This window comes from Mesoplodon densirostris, chromosome 14 (assembly GCF_025265405.1).
Source record: "Mesoplodon densirostris isolate mMesDen1 chromosome 14, mMesDen1 primary haplotype, whole genome shotgun sequence".
Classification (NCBI taxonomy): Eukaryota; Metazoa; Chordata; class Mammalia; order Artiodactyla; family Ziphiidae; genus Mesoplodon; species Mesoplodon densirostris.
In genome coordinates this window covers 75298427-75314405 of record NC_082674.1, presented here as the reverse complement: position 1 = coordinate 75314405, position 15979 = coordinate 75298427, and the positions used below count along the sequence as shown (strand labels likewise).

The following is a 15979-nucleotide window of genomic DNA, read 5'->3' as shown; positions in this document are numbered from 1 at the left end:
ATTTTTTCTGTTTCTGAACTTTTATAAGTGAATCGTATAGTTTATACTCTTATGTCCGGGTCCTTCTGCTCAACATTAACGTTATGAACTTCATGCATGTTGCTTGTAGCTGTAGTTCATTCTCTTTTCGGTGCTGTATAGTATTCCATGATAGAAACACACCACCATGGTACTGTTGGTGGACGTTTGGATTGTTTCCACTTTGAGAGTCTTTCAAATAATGCCGCTAAGAACACTCTTGGCATGTCTTCTGGTGACTATATGTAGCCAGTTCTGTTGGGAATATGCCTGGGAGTAGAAATGCTAGGGCATTGTATAGGCATAGAGGAGACAGTTTTCCAAAGTGCTTGTATCTGTTTCCACTCGTATGCTCACAACTCTGGTATTGTTGGCTCTTTATTTATTTTATTTTAGTTAACCCATCAGGTAGGTGTGTGGTAGTATCTCATTGTGATTTTAATATAGATTTCCCTAGTGACTAATGATGCTGAGCACATTCTCATATGCTTATCATCTATTGTGGTGGTTAGTGCTTTTGATTCCCTGTTTAAGATTCTTTGCCTATATGAAAGTCAGGAAGCTAGAATCCTGTGTTATCTTCTGGAAGCTGTATTGTTTACCTTAGCGATCTATAATCCTTCCGTAATTTTCTTTCTTTCTTTTTTTTTTTTTTTTTTTTTGTGGTACGCGGGCCTCTCACTGCTGTGGCCTCTCCCGTTGCGGAGCACAGGCTCCGGACGCACAGGCCCAGCGGCTGTGGCTCACGGGCCCAGCCGCTCCGCGGAATGTGGGATCTTCCGGACCGGGGTGTGAACCCGTGTCCCCTGCATTGGCAGGCAGACCCTCAACCACTGTGCCACCAGGGAAGCCCTATTTTTGTTTTTGATGTGTTACAGGTCAAGATTCTTTTTTAAAAAATCCGTATGGATGTCCAGCTACTTCAGTAGAACTCATTGAAAGGACTGTCCTTTCCTCGCTGAACCATGGTATATATGTAGGTCTGGACCCTCTTCCATTGGTCTCTTTATTTTTCCTTGTTCCAATACTGCATTGACATAATTGCAGTACTTTTACAGTAAGCTTTGGTACCTGATAATGTTCAATACTTTGTTCTTTGTTCTTCAAGATTGTCTTGACTATTCTTAACCTTTTTTGCCTGGGAATTTTATGGAATTGCATTGACTCTATAGATAACTTGAAGACTTGACATCTTTATAGTAATGACTCTTCCAGTCTGCAAACATGGTTACCCCTCCATTAGTTCATGCTCTCTTAATTTCTTTCAATAATATAGTCATTTTCTGTGTAGAAGTCTTACACTTCTTTTCTTGATTTATTACTAGGTATTTGGTGATTTTAAGCAGTGTATTTAAATTTTTATTTTTCATTTGTTTGTTACAGATTGTTCCAACCAGGGTGTATTGCAGTTCAGTTCTGGTGCCAACCACCTGGCATTAGCATCAGTCCCCATGGGTGTAAGGGCTCAGTCCTCCAGAGACGGCTCTCACCTCAGATGCCAGCCTCAAGTGGGGTCCCCTCCACCTGTGTACATCTGACCAACTGGCTATACACTCAGGGGTTTGCATGACTCCCTCTCAGGTTTGATAATTTGCTAGAATGGCTCACAGAACTCAGGAAAGTGCTACACTTACGATTACAGTTTTATTTTAAGGAATGTACCTAGGGTGGGGTCTGTCTGAGGGACAGGGAGCTTCCATGCCCTCTCCCTCTGGAGCCAGAGTGTGTCACCCTCCTGGTACATCGGTGTGTTCACCAACCTGGACGCTCCACTGAGCTTTGGGATCCAGAGTTTTTATTATCAGGACTTCCTTAGCATGCTTGATTAAGTCATTGGCCTTCCCTGGAGGTAGGGCCTTTTGTGCCCTCTTTAGTTTAACTGGTGACCGTCTCCAGTCTCTCTCTAGGGTCCCACCTAGCTAGAGTCATCAAAATTATTATTATTTTTTTGGCTGCTCCCCGAAACCTGTGGGATCTTAGGGAGCGAATCCGACCAGGGAGCGAATCCGGGCCCTCAGCAGTGAGGGCACGGGGTCCTAACCACTGGACTGCCAGGGAATTCCCTAGAGTCATCTTATTAACATCACAAAGACACTCCTGTCACTCAGGAAATCCAAGGGTTTTTGAAGCTCCCTGCCAGGAACTAGGGTCAGAGACCAGATATATGCTTTATTATACTTCACACATATAGAGAAATGTAGTTAATTTTTGTATAGTGACTCTGAATTCATTGACCTTGCCAAGCTGACTATTTAATTCAAATAGTTTATTTTAGATTCTTTTGGCTTTTGTACACATATAATTATGTTGCCTATGAATAGTGGCAATTTTATTTATTTACTGCTAAACTTCATATATTTTATACCTTGTTCTTGCCTTTTTCACTGCCTAGGACATATAGGATCATGTTGACCTGGTGACAGTGGGCATTCTTGTTTAAGTATCTGCTGAGATGATTGAATGATTAATCTCCTTTTTTCTGAATTATACTGATTGATTTTTTAACGTTAATCCTTAAATATTTGTTGTATAACTGGAATAAACCTGACTTAGTCGTGATGTATTCTTTTTTTTACGCGTCATTGGATTTTTTTTTTTTTTTTTTTTTTGCGGTATGCGGGCCTCTCACTGTTGTGGCCTCCCCCGTTGCGGAGCACAGGCTCCGGACGCGCAGGCTCCGGACGCGCAGGCTCAGCGGCCATGGCTCACGGGCCCAGCCGCTCCGCGGCATATGGGATCCTCCCAGACCGGGGCACGAACCCGTATCCCCTGCGTCGGCAGGCGGACTCTCAACCACTTGCGCCACCAGGGAGGCCCGCGTCATTGGATTTGATTTGCCAATATCTTTGTTTAGAATTTTGGCATCTACGTTCATGAGAGAGATAGGCCTATAAGTATTTGTTCTGCCATTCAAAAAAACAATTAAAAAAAAACAATTGAGGAAGATATTATTACAAGGTGTCCCCATTAGGTTTTTGTTTGTTTGTTTGTTGTGGCAGGAAAAATAATTGCTTAATAATTGAGTCTTTTTCCCTCTTTTAACTAATATTTCAGTTTAGGCGAGCAAATTTGAACGTAGCAAGTAATCATCTCACCCTCTCCCTCCCCGTTTCCTGCTTCTCCTTCAGACAACCAGTATAGCGTCTTACATAACGGGCAATGTTGCTGCAGTTTTTCTCCTTCTTTAGGGTTTTTTTTTTTTTTTCTTTTCTCCTTCAGATTTTGATATCAAGATCTAGAATGATTTTAATAGTTTACAAATTATTTGGAAACGTGTATGATTACCAGGAACCACCTGGGCTTCACCAATGGAAACAAAACAAAAAACCTTTTTTTGTGTGACGGGGGATAGGATTACTAGGTTAGTTCAGGAGAAAACTAGTCCCAGACTTAATGTTATCTTGATGTCAACATTTAAGAGAATTTCCTATTATATCCTCATGAATAACAGGCAACATGTGGGCTCCTTAACAGTGGTCCAGTTTTTAGGTTGATTTGCCCGTAGATTATTAGCTGGTTGCACAAACAGATCCAAAAAAGCAGGTGCCTCTGAAGGCAGAAAGTGTGCTGAGTCTGTGAGCGGTCCTGCGGGGAGTGGTGAGGAAGGGGCTTCTCCTCGGGGGCTGGGGCTGGGGCGGGAGGCCAGAGGGTCAGGAGCTGGGATTCCAGGGGGAAAGGCCAGGGGGGCTCCTGAGACCAGAGGACGGGTGGAAAGAGAGAGAAGCAGTTTGCTGGAAGGGTCCAAAGTCAAAAGGAGGCCGGTGGTGCCTTCCTCTGCTCACAGGCATGTCAGCCGGGCCAGCATCTTCTCTCCACTTTATTTCTTTCCACTGTGTAATGTGGCTCTAGTTCTCTGTGTTCCTCCCCACCCTCTGCAGCATCCCTGGCTGTGTCCTCCAGGAGAGGTTTCCACATCTCTGAGGACCAAGACACCAGCACTTGGTCTGAGCTCACTCCTTAGATAACTTAAGAAACTTAAAAAAAAAAAAAAAAAAAAAGCCTCTCCTTTGACCCGGGTATTCCCCTTCTAGAAATCCATCTTAAGGACATGGAGATAGATCCAAATATATTCATTACGAGGATTTTCATATTGGCAGAAAAAGGGGAAGGACACAGTTTAAGAGCCCAGTGGGGCTTGAGATTATGTACACATGTGTGCAATGAAATATTATCAGGCCATTCAATTTTTACAAATATTTCTGTGACATGGGCAAATACAAAGAATGCAAAGTATTTAAAAAACGGAGTACAAAACTATTTACATTATGATCCAATTTGTGGAGAAAATATATAATATTTTATCTATGTATGTTAATTTTAAAAGACCAAAGAAAACAAGCAGTTACCAGTACTTATCTTTGGAAGGTAGGGTTAAAAGTGATCTTAATTTCCTTCTTTCTACTTTTGTTACCACAATCAGAAAAAAAAAAAAGTCAAAATTAGTTAGATGTAAAAAAAACAATTACAAGAAAATTGGGGAAGTTAGAGTGCTGACTGTGGACGGTCTTAAGGAATTATATGTTTGGTTGTGATGATACTATTGTGGTTTTGTTTTTTTAAAGGTTCCTTAACTTTTAGAGATACTCAGCAAAATGCTTGGGTAAAAGTTACAGATGTTTACAGATAAGATCTGGGATTTCCTTCATAATAAACCAGTGGAGCTGGTGGGGTGAAAGAGGAAACAGGATTGGCCAGAGGAGTTGTTAATTGTTTAAGGTAGGTGAAGGGTGTAATGATATTATTTCCTCTCCTTTTGTATATGCTTTTATTTTCCATCATAAAAGGTTAAAAATTAGAGACTACTAGTTAACTGAAAAATCAAAGCCATGAAGACCTGTCCTGAGAATTAGAGAAGTCTTAGGGTTCCCCGACATCCATTTGTCAACAGCTTGACCCCTGGGGCACTTGGGTTAAAAGAAGGCTATTTGGAGAAGTCCCATTTCTGAATCGCAGCTTGCTCACCTCCTCACAGTGCTATTCTGGGCAGGACCTCTCTGAGCTAGGGTTTCCTCCTGTGAAGAGTGGGGTTGGTCGTAGGAGATGCTCTGATGGGGGGAGGGGAAGGGCGGGACAGCACCCTGCCCTCCTCCCCCAAAAGTGCTCGCCCTGACTGCTCAGTGCCTGGGGGGAAGTAGACCCTGAGGGGGGACACCCAAGCGTCTGTGGTGCAAAGGGACAGCGAAGATGTGGCCACCTTTTCAAGGCTGTTCTAAACAGAGCTCTTTAAACTTTTTGGATTGTGGACCCTATTAGGAAAAAAAAATTTTTTAATTTGTATCTCCATTCAAAAATTATATACGTGTACTGTTTTTCTAATACATATATTATAAAACAAAGAAAAACAATTTTAAAGAAGCCAAAATGGAATAACCATTATTTTAAAATGTCTTGCTAATAGTTATCACTTCCTATTATCTCTAGCACATACTTTATATACTTTCTCAAGGCACAAAATACCCTTTTGCTGGGATTCATCATTACTGACAGTGGCTGGACGTCTGTGTTTCACATAGTTTTCTTTGTTTTGAATCATTTTGGCCAATCACTCAGCCCTGACTCCGTCCTTACTGATTTCCCCCCGATGCTGGTTGAGGCAGAAGGTGGTGAGAGGAGCAGCTCTGGCCTTTGTTGGCATGTGTGCTCTTCATTCTGGGATTTCCTTGCCCGGATCTTGTTAAGCAACTGTCCAGTTTGCGAGCTTTGCTTTGGTCCCGTGTACTCCACATCGTGTGTAAATCCCTGTCTGCACTTGCTCCCAGTCTGCTGCAGTATGAGTGAGTGTGTGTGTGCAGGACATCCGGAGCTCCGTGGTCACCTGCGGTGACTGGTGACCAGCTGGCTTGCAGGCCTGGTCCAGGCCCACCCGTGGTCAGTCTGTGTAGAAACAAAAGCTAAAGTTGCTTATTTATCTTGGATTAAAAATAAACAGAAACCGTGTAAGGGATGAGTACCCCCTTGGGAGACCCTGTTCTGAAAGGTCCCGGACGGGCCGTGACTGCGTTGTTATCTTGCTCGGGGTGGCTCGGCTTGTCGATCTCCTGGTCAGTCTCTAGAACCCCTTTTACCTGCAGACCCCTGTCTGTTTTGGCAAGTGGGCCCCAGTGTCTCCATTTCCATTTCTCTTTTCCATGCAGCTGTCCTCTTATCACTGTCTTTTTTTTTTTTCTGCTTTATTTTTTCTGCTTTACTCTGTTTTACCTTTTGTCTTGCCTTACATTTTCATTTCTTTCCTTTTTAAAACATAACCCGTTGGGACTTCCCTGGTGGCGTAGTGGTTAAGAATCCGCCTGCCAACGCAGGGGACACGGGTTCAAGGCCTGGTCCAGGAAGATCCCACATGCCGTGGAGCAACTAAACCCGTGTGCCACAACTACTGAGCCTGTGCTCTAGAGCCCGCGAGCCACAACTACTGAGCCCACGCGCCTAGAGCCCGTGCTCCGCAACGGGAAAGGCCACCACAATGAGAGGCCTGCGCACCGCAGCGAGGAGTGGCCCCGGCTCGCCGCAACTGGAGAGGGGCCGGCGCGCAGCAGCGAGGACCCAATGCAGCCAAAAATAAATAAAAATAAAATAAATAAATTTATCAAAACCAAACAAAAACATAACCCGCTAAAATGCGGTATTTTCAGTGGTGATATTCATTGGCTAGCTTGCCTGTCGGGCACCTGCTGTATATTGAGCCTCATCTGGACAAGGAGGCATGAGTCAAGAACCGCCCAATATAATTTCTGCGGGTGAGTGTAAACCGGGACCCACACTGGGGAGGGCAATTGGGAGTTTTCTATCAAATTTTCCCTTTGACCTGTGACTCCACAACTATAAATGTATCTCACGTGGGCCAAAAATGGTGGACGTACAGGGATTATCCTTACAGCATTGTTTGCAGTGGAAAAAAACCTGGCAACAATAATGTGTCCATCAGCAGAAGGGAGAGGGTCAGATCCACATCCATACTGGTGCCCACAATCCGAGCTGTCGGGCCGCGGAGTGGGGAGTAGCTCTGCACTCCAGTGACCTCTCTGAGGGCAACACGCGAGGTGCAGAAAAGTGTACCTTGTATTTTTAATTAAAATAAAAAGTAATATATTTATTGTAGAAACTTTTAGAAAAGTGGAAAATGATTAAGAAATAAAAGTCAAAGTCACCCTCATCCTACCACCCCAGATGTTTTTGTTGCGTTTTCTTCTAGTGAGTCAGCAATGAACTGTATTGCTTCTCCCTCTCAAAATGAGACATCCTTCTTCTCTTTTATGATTATAAATGTAAAAATTAAAAAGTAATGCATGTTGACTTTAAAATGCATCAAGCAAAAGCAAAAGAAACCAGTGTTGCTTTTACTGTCCTGTTTTGTAACTTTCTGCTTTACACAAACAGTGAACCACCGTCTTTTAAAATAAATCTATATCTACATCAGCCTTTTTAGTGGCTGCAGTACTGTGTCATAAACCACACTGGGTGGACCCTCTTGGGCACACCTTGCACATGGCCTGGGCACTTCCTTTGTGTTAAGGTCTTTCCTAGAAGTGAAAGAAACGGTGGAGTCCAAGGTCTTATACATTTTACATCTTGACGCATACTGCCAGGTCATGACCAGGTCATGACGGAAAAATGTCATTCTCTCCAGTACTGCACTCTTTTAGTCACCACAGTCTTATATTTTAATTTATATGAAAATTAAGGACCTCCTCAGTGTTTTTTTTTAATTAAAAAAATTAAAAATTTTTTTCTCACTGTTCTTTTAAATGGCTTATTGATTAAACAACTTCCACCCGGCCCTCCGCAGTCCGGCCGGCCCTCTCTGCTCTGGATGCTCTGCAGTATTCTCTTTGCATGTAACTCTCCCACCCCCTTGGAGCTGAGTTGGGAGGGCCGGGCTCTTCCCCTCTGGTTCCTCTGTCACCCTGGCCCCTGGCTTCTTGCTGGGATGGGCCACAGGCTCTTCCTGCTGGCTGAGGTCAGCGCTATTAATCATCAGCCTAATCCTGCCCTGGCCGGTGGAGGGAGGCGGAGGAGGGGGATTCCCAGGAAATCAGGGTGCCCGTTGTCTGCAAGTGCAGACCCATTGCCTAGGGCTATGTCTTGGGCGATGGGTCTGCGCTTGGCAGCTGACTGCCTGGCCAGCTCCCCTCCCCGTGGGGGGTGCCTGAGAGCTCAGGGCCAGTTTTGGAACCTGGGATGGCAGGAGGTGGGACTTGCCGGGAGGCCAGCGAGGGAGGCCAGAGAGAGATGCCAAGGACACCATCTTGGGTGGCGGTAATCCCACGTCTGATCTGGGGCCCCTGGATCTTCCCCATGAGAAAAGGCAACTGGAGCTGGCGAGTAGGGCCTCTCGGAGCCCTGTGGACTTTGAAACCCAGCACCTAGTAATGTGTTTTTCTTATGATCTTTGAGAGACTATAAAGGTTTTTTACGGGGGGGAGGAGGACACAGCTGTTTGCTAAAATGGGCATTGTGGGCGGTGGAGGACTGGGCTTTCCAGGGCGCCTGGAGACCTCCCTGTATGTTTCTAGCAGAGTTTGGAGCATCTGCTGTGCACCGGGCGAGGGACGGGGGGCTCGTGGAGAGAAGTGAATCACAGTGCAGGCCAGGCTGAGCTGCATCCTGGTCCTGGTCTGTGGGGAGCTGGATGCCAGGCAGCCAATGGCACAGTCCGCGGCCTTCCAAGTGCTGGGAAAGGAAGACCTGGGGCGGGGCAGTGTGGGGGCAGTGAGTGCTGATGGGCTGGTGGAAGGGTAAAGAGGTTGTTGAGGGACTCAGGCAGGTCCTCCCTCTGCTTGCCCCCTCTTCCAGGTGGGAGAGGGCAGTGAAAGAGGCCCAGGCTTGCTGTCTGCATCTGCCGATCCCGCGGGGGTTTCTAGAGGCCTCGTGCAGCTTTCTGACCTGGACAAAGGCTGACAAGGGCGGAGAGGGCAAGCTTGCAGCCAGATGTGGCCCAGAGGTGACCTCAGGACAGCAGTTTCAAGGTGCCTCCTTCCCTTCCCCACAGCCAGGTTGCCCCTTCCTAGCAGTGCTTGAATTTAGAAGGCTGAGGAAGCCCCAAGCCCTAGCAAAGCAGTGTGAGAGTATTGTTAAGAGTTTCTTTCTTCTTATGTGTTTCTTTCTAATTATACCATTGATTATGGAAATTTTAGAATTTCTATTTAGGGAAGTATAAAAAAGAAAACAGAAACCATACTGAAACCCTCCATACTGTTAGGTTAAACCATATGAATTGAAATTGTCTTTTTTTTTTTTTTCTGGTCAAAAATAGTCAAATATCAGCAATTTCATATGGGTCAGCCAAATATAATCATTTTGCTACATTTTCTCAGCCTCTTTTTCTTCGAATAAGGACTGCCTTGGAAAATGTGGGATTCTCAGCTTTTGGAGTAGATGTATTATGTCAATTTTCATGTTTCATTTCTCACCCCACTTCTCACCCCAAAATCCAATTATCCAGTTGAATGGATACTAATAATCAAATGAGGTAACTCATTAAAACGAAATTCTATATTAGATTTAAATTCCATACAATGAGAATCATAAATGTAAGTCCTAAGTTGATCCTCTTATTCTAAATGGTAAATCAGTTAATAGTAATTTCTGAATTACTGTTCAGAAGTTGCTTTTTTTTTTTTAAGTCATCACCCCCTGTTGCTTTTTTTTTTTTTTTTTTTTTTGGTTGCACCGGGTCTTAGTTGAGGCTCGCCAGCTCCTTAGTTGTGGCACATGGGCTCCTTAGTTGTGGCATGCAGACTCTTAGTTGCGGCATGCATGTGGGATCTAGTTCCCTGACCAGGGATCGAACCTGCGCCCCCTGCATTGGGAGCGTGGAGTTTTAACCACTGTGCCACCAGGGAAGTCCCTACAGAAGCTTCTTGATTACTAAAAGTCAGAATAATTCTTTGTCTAGTCTCTGTCCCTCTCTCCCTTCCCCCATTGGTTATGTTTCTTTTCCTAAGGCACACCCACATGAACCGTGTCATCCATTCCACAAATGTTCATTGAACACCTGCTGTGTGCTGCTTGCTGTTCTGAGTTTCGGGAACACAGATGACAGCCTCTGATATGATGGAGCTCTCAATCTAGTGGGAGAAGATGGGCCGTAAAACGACAAACACAAGGAACAAGCATGTTCTATTTTTTTTAATTTATTTATTTTTGGCTGCGTTGGGTCTTTGTTGCTGCACGCGGGCTTTCTCTAGTTGCGGCGAGCAGGGGCTGCTCTTCATTGCAGTGCGTGGGCTTCTCATTGCGGTGGCTTCTCTTGTTGCGGAGCACAGGCTCTAGGCACGTGGGCTTCAGTAGTTGTGGCTTGCGGGCTCAGTAGTTGTGGCTCACGGGCTTAGCTGCTCCGCGGCATGTGGGATTTTCCTAGACTAGGGGTCGAACCCGTGTCCCCTGCATTGGCAGGTGGATTCTTAACCACTGCGCCACCAGGGAAGCCCTCTATTATTTATTGTAGGTGATAAACTAAAGACCAGGGTTGCGGGACTGGAGAAAGTTTGCAGTACTCAGTGAGGCCCTCTGGGTAGGCCAAGGTGACATTTGAGCAGTGAAGGAAGACCCGAAGCAGGCTGAGTTGGGCAGGTGTGTGGGGGAGGAGCAGGCCAGGCTGAGGGAGCAGCCTTAGGAGTTTGAGGAAGAGCCAGGAGGCCGAGCAGTACAAGTGTGAGAGGGCAGGGCAGCAGGAGGGCTTTGGGCCCCAGGCCGCTGCGAGGAGTATGCTGTCTACCTGGAGTGACAGAGCCACTGGAGGGTTTGGGGCACAGCACGAGGTGACGTTATAACTTCTCCTGTAAGAGGGTCCCCCTTGCTGCTGTGTTGAGAGTACACTCGGGTCCAGGATGAAGACTTGGGGTCTCACCCTCTGGGTGAGAGGAGGTGCACATGGCTCAGCACACGGCAGTAGCAGTGGACGCTCCCAGAAGAGGTTGGATTCTGGGTGTCCGTTGCAGGCAGAGCTGATGGGATCCGCTGAGTGGGTTGGTTGTAGAAGGGTAGAGAAACAGAAGAATCAGGGACTTCCTTGGCGGTCCAGCGGTTAGGACTCTGCGCTTCCACTGCAGGGGGCCCGGGTTCGAACCCTGGTTGGGGAACTAAGATCCCGCATGCCACACGGCGTGGCCAGAGAAGAAAAGAAATAGAGGTGGCAAAGTTTATTCCTCCAGGGCCTCATCCGCTGGACGGATGGAGATTGGGGAGGTCTGGAGGAAGGGCAGGAGCTAGGTTTTGGCCGAGTTAAGTTCAAGATGTTAGACATCCACGTGGAGCTAGCTGTCGGCGAGCAGCTGGCTGGATATGTGAGTCTGGAGGGCACAGGAGAGGGCTGGGCTGCTCATACTTATTTGAGACGCCTTGACGTATAGTTTGTATTTAAAGTCCAGAGGCAAGGGACCAGGTGCAAGGACTGAGCCCTGGGACCCTCTCTTCTCAAGGAGAAGAAGCAGCCCTGAGGTCAGAGGAACACCAGGAGAGCCGTGTCCTGGAAGCCGAGGAGAGGGAGGATTTCCAGGGGGAGGGAGAGAGTTGGCCCCTTGTCAGAGACTGTGGCCTGGGCAGGTCATCTGAGACTGAGACCCCACCGTTGGAGGTCATTGGTGACCTTGGCAAGAGAGGTTCTCTGACCGGGGGGGAGATGGTTCTGCTACGACCCAAGAATGGCCCCTCTGGGCAGATAAATTAGAAGAAGGCAGACATGGCCCAGGGTCCTGTGCCCGGGCCAGTAGAGGATGACTGACTGGCCCCCAGCCCAGCACCTTTGCATGGGGCCCAACTGGCCAGCCACAGTGAGTGCAGTGTTGCAAGCTCTTAGCCTGCAGAGCAGGGCTGGCCGTGGGCCGTGCCCCAGGTTGCCTTACCTACAGGGTACCTGTCTGCAAGGTGCTGCCACTAGAGGGCGCCCACACCCACCAGTGGATTCCACAAACCAAGGTGCCCCAGAGAGGAGCGGGGAGGGCTGAGAAGGGCTCAAGGAATCTGTTCGTTTCATCCACAGGAGGGGCATTTCGGTCCTTCACAGAAGCCACCCACCTTTCCCTGTGAGGCCCAGTGTGACCCGTGACTGTTTTGTGGGTCAGGACTTGTTCTGAGTCTGTGGGTTAATCAGAAGGTTCACTGGGGAGGCGGACGTTTTCTCAGATTACTGGAGCTGTGTCTTCTCTGCAGGGGCTCTGACTTCTGGGCTGTGAGCAAGGACCTGCGGACTGAGCCACACCCACCCTGTTCTCCGGGGCTCAGTCTGCGGCAGGTTAGGCATGGAGGGTCCTTGCTCACCCCCTCTTACCAGTTTCCCTTTGTTCACTTTAATTTTGTTTTTCCCCCTTCATTTTTTCTCAATTAAAAAAAAAACTGTAGAAGTGAAACATGCCTAGCAAGTAGAACACTATAGAAGGGTATAAAGTAAGGGATAACAAACTCCAAATATCCCCGAAGACACTAACAGGGTAGTTTACACCTCACCGGCCCTCGCAGGCAGATGGCAGCATGCATTCTGTCCCGTTATAGCCTCTCCAGGGCTTCCTTCCACAGCGTGGTTGATCTGGCTGTGCCGCATTCTCCCCAGAACAGCAGTGGCTCCTGTTAAGGACTGCTGCTCCATTGCTCTCGAGGTTTGAGGTTGTTAAAAAGAATGTTCTGATGAACCCTTTTGCTTTTTCTGTCTTTCTACGTTTTGAAAATTACATCCGTAGAGTAAGTTCCTACCCATGGAATTTCCAAGTCCAAGCTTAGGGACCCTGAATTCTGAGACATGCCGCCAACTTGGCCTCCTGAAATGAGTGCCCGTTTACCTGCCCACCCACCAGAGTGCCTGTGGGGGCCTGCATGTCTCCCCAGCACCGGGCACTCCCAGGCTTATTAGGGTGTGCTGTCTGGAAGCAGCAAAAGCTACCTTGCTCTAATTCTGGTTCCTGCCTGATGCCACAGCATAACTGGCTGCCCCAGGCCCCTCAGAGCATCGTTTCTGTCTCCAGAGAGCGCTCCTGCATGGGCAGCACTGGCAGGTGAAGAGGCCGGGGGGCCGGACACCGGGGTTCTGGCCCTGACTGGCTGCTGCCTGCTGAGGACCTTGGCCGAGCTCTGGGTCTTGCCGGCTCAGCTCTGGAAGACACTGGAAAGTTTTAATCGAGCCCATGGTTCTTCCTGGCAGAGTGCTGAAAGGTTTTTGGCCACGACTGGAAATAAGGATACCACAGTGACCGGCACCTTGTGGAAAAGTTTCACACACAAAAAACCCAACCACACAGGGCTTCCCTGGTGGCGCAGTGGTTAAGAACCCGCCTGCCAATGCAGGGGACACGGGTTCGAGCCCTGGTCCGGGAGGATTCTACATGCCACGGAGCAACTAAGCCCGTGCGCCACAACTACTGAGCCTGCGCTCTAGAGCCCACAAGCCACAACTACTGATCCCGCGTGCCACAACTACTGAAGCCCGTGCACCTAGAGCCCGTGCTCCACAACAAGGGAAGCCACCGCAACGAGAAGCCCACGCACCGCAACGAAGAGTAGCCCCCGCTCACCGCGACTAGAGAAAGCCCGCGCACAGCAACAAAGACCCAATGCAACCAAAAATAAATAATAAATAAATAAATTAATTAAAACGAAACAAAACAAAACAAAAACCAACCACACAAACAAAAAACAGTACTTGCCCCCATGTGGTGTACTCTGCGATTTTTCACTTTATTTTTAAAAATGCTGGTCCGGAGAACTGGCATGTCTCTCTTCTCCCTCAGAGGCCCCTAGGAGTTATGGAGATGCATCCTGGGGCTGGGATTCCCTGAGGCCTTAGAGACCTGGAGAACATCCTCTGTGGACCATGTGCTAGAGTCAGGGCTGAGGCTGGGTCCTGCAGGGGAAGCTGAGCAGGAGACCCTGACTTGACCTTCACAGCTCTCCGGGCCTTCTCCCCTTAGGCTGCTCTAGACCCGTGTCCTCATGTGTGGGTCACACAGTCCCGTTCAACCCAGAGTGGGGCCGGGCCCTTCTTGGCTGTCACCGTGTCATTGTCATGCGCTGGGGCGAGGGGCACGAGAGCAGTGTGGGACCCCAAAGGAGGGCCTGGGAAGCCCTGCCGCCCCACAGAGCTTCTGGGGAGGGTCCTTCCTCCCCACCCTCTGCTCCTAACTTTCTTTCTTGCTCCTAAGGGTGGCCCTCCTCTAATTATAGTACCTGCCTGGCCTAATTAGAGCCTGGGCTAATTTGTTAATGGCTCTGGGAACTGAGAGCCCTTGCCTTGGGCAGGATCACGGCCCCTGGGTACATGCAGGGAAGTTTGGCCAGGGAGCACTGGATGAAGGAACGTGAATGGCCTGTGAGGCCCATGGGGGGGGCGGCGTGGGCCCCCTGGGGAGCCCCATGTCCAGCTGGTGCACACAGGGCTCTGACCAAAGCTGCCTCTGTCCACGAGTTGTCAGGGTGGGTCTCTCCCCTTCCCAGGGGTCCTAGGAGCCCCTGATGCGCAGCACCAGGCAGGGCCTTGCCATTTTCATTCTATTGAAACAAATGGTCCTTAATTAAATGCCTTTAAATTGAAAAATGCTGTTGGTTTTCCTTTCCGTGAAAGTAATGTCTGTTTGCAATAGAAGCTTCAGGAAATGCAGAAAAGGGAAAAAAGGCCGTTCATGACCCCACCCCAGGGACTTATGACCCCACCCCAGGGACTTATGACCCCACATGTGTTAACTTTTGGTCGAGGAGTCTCGTGACTGGTCCCTCTGCTCTTGGTTGACTCATTCTGTTGTCCCCGCAGGGAAGTCCCACCTGGCCATCGTGCAGAAGGTGAACAACGAGGGCGAAGGTGACCCCTTCTACGAGGTGCTGGGCCTGGTCACCCTGGAGGACGTCATCGAGGAGATCATCAAGTCCGAGATCCTGGACGAGTCTGATATGTACAGTGAGTCCCCTTCCCACCTTGCCCTGCTCTGCTCAGACTGGCACCTGCTGTCCCCAGGTGGGAAGGCCGCCGTGGGGACGGGAGGCTGGGCACCAACCAGGGCTGCTCGGAGCATCCGCAGGGGCCGCCTGCCTTCCTCCCGGCATCTGTGTCTCAGCGCAGACACTGCTGCTTCTGCCTCTGGCGGAAGAAGGGCCCACGGAGCTGGGAGTCGGGGGGTGGGTACCAGTCTGTTCCCCGGTCCTTGGGGGATGCTGTTCTCAGTTCCAGATTCCTTCTCTTGCAGCTGACAACCGAAGCCGGAAACGGGTATCTGAGAAGAACAAGCGTGACTTCTCGGCCTTCAAGGACGCTGACAATGAACTCAAGGTGAAAATTTCACCTCAGCTACTTCTGGCTGCTCATCGCTTCCTGTCCACGGGTAAGAGCATGAGGGGGGCCTTCGGGTGTCGGTGGGATACAGCCCCGGAGGGAGACGTACTGGGCCTCTGGTTACTCCTCCCCAGGGGACAAGGGCTACAGCAGATGAAGGGCCTGGGGCACGCGCGGCTGCCTCTGGAAGGGGGCGAGGCGTTTTCCTTCCATCCCCACCGAAGGTCCCTGCGGTTTGTTTTCCCCGTTAATGGGTTGCTGCTATGAACTTCCAGGAACCATCCGGGTTTGTTTTGGCTGTTTTGTGCTGGGAGGACCTGAGGTGGGCACCGGGCTCCCCGTTGAGGTGGGAGAAGGAGGCCCTTCTGTATGCCCCCTCCCCCCGGGCACAGCCCACAGCCCTGCCTGCTCATCCTCTCTGAGGGCCTGGATCCAGCTCCCTTCTCATCTCTCTGCCTCCCCTCCGCCCGCATCTGCTGGGCCCCTCAGGACCTGATTTTGAGGTCAATGACTTTTCTCTCTTCTCACCCCTGACTCAAAGCTCCCTCGGAGACCCGGGTGATTGATTACAAAAACGCCCGCCTGCTCTGTTCTCTCCCCTCAGTCTGACTTCCTTCCCAGCCCTCACTTGCTAAAGCTGTGACCCTTCCCTCTCCTGTGCTTTTCCTGCCGGGCTGTTGATGATGTGGATACTGACAGTAGTGATAGGCACGT

The 15979-nt window shown here is 49.0% G+C and overlaps 1 protein-coding gene across 1 annotated transcript in view; it reads left to right on the top strand.

Moving 5' to 3' along the window:
- Nucleotides 1-15979, top strand: part of CNNM4 (cyclin and CBS domain divalent metal cation transport mediator 4) — a 36368-nt gene that overhangs the window by 11863 nt on the left and 8526 nt on the right. The window contains exons 2-3 of the mRNA XM_060117495.1: nucleotides 14750-14893; nucleotides 15180-15314. Coding sequence (XP_059973478.1) covers nucleotides 14750-14893; nucleotides 15180-15314 — 279 coding nt within the window. The remainder of the gene's footprint in view (nucleotides 1-14749; nucleotides 14894-15179; nucleotides 15315-15979) is intronic.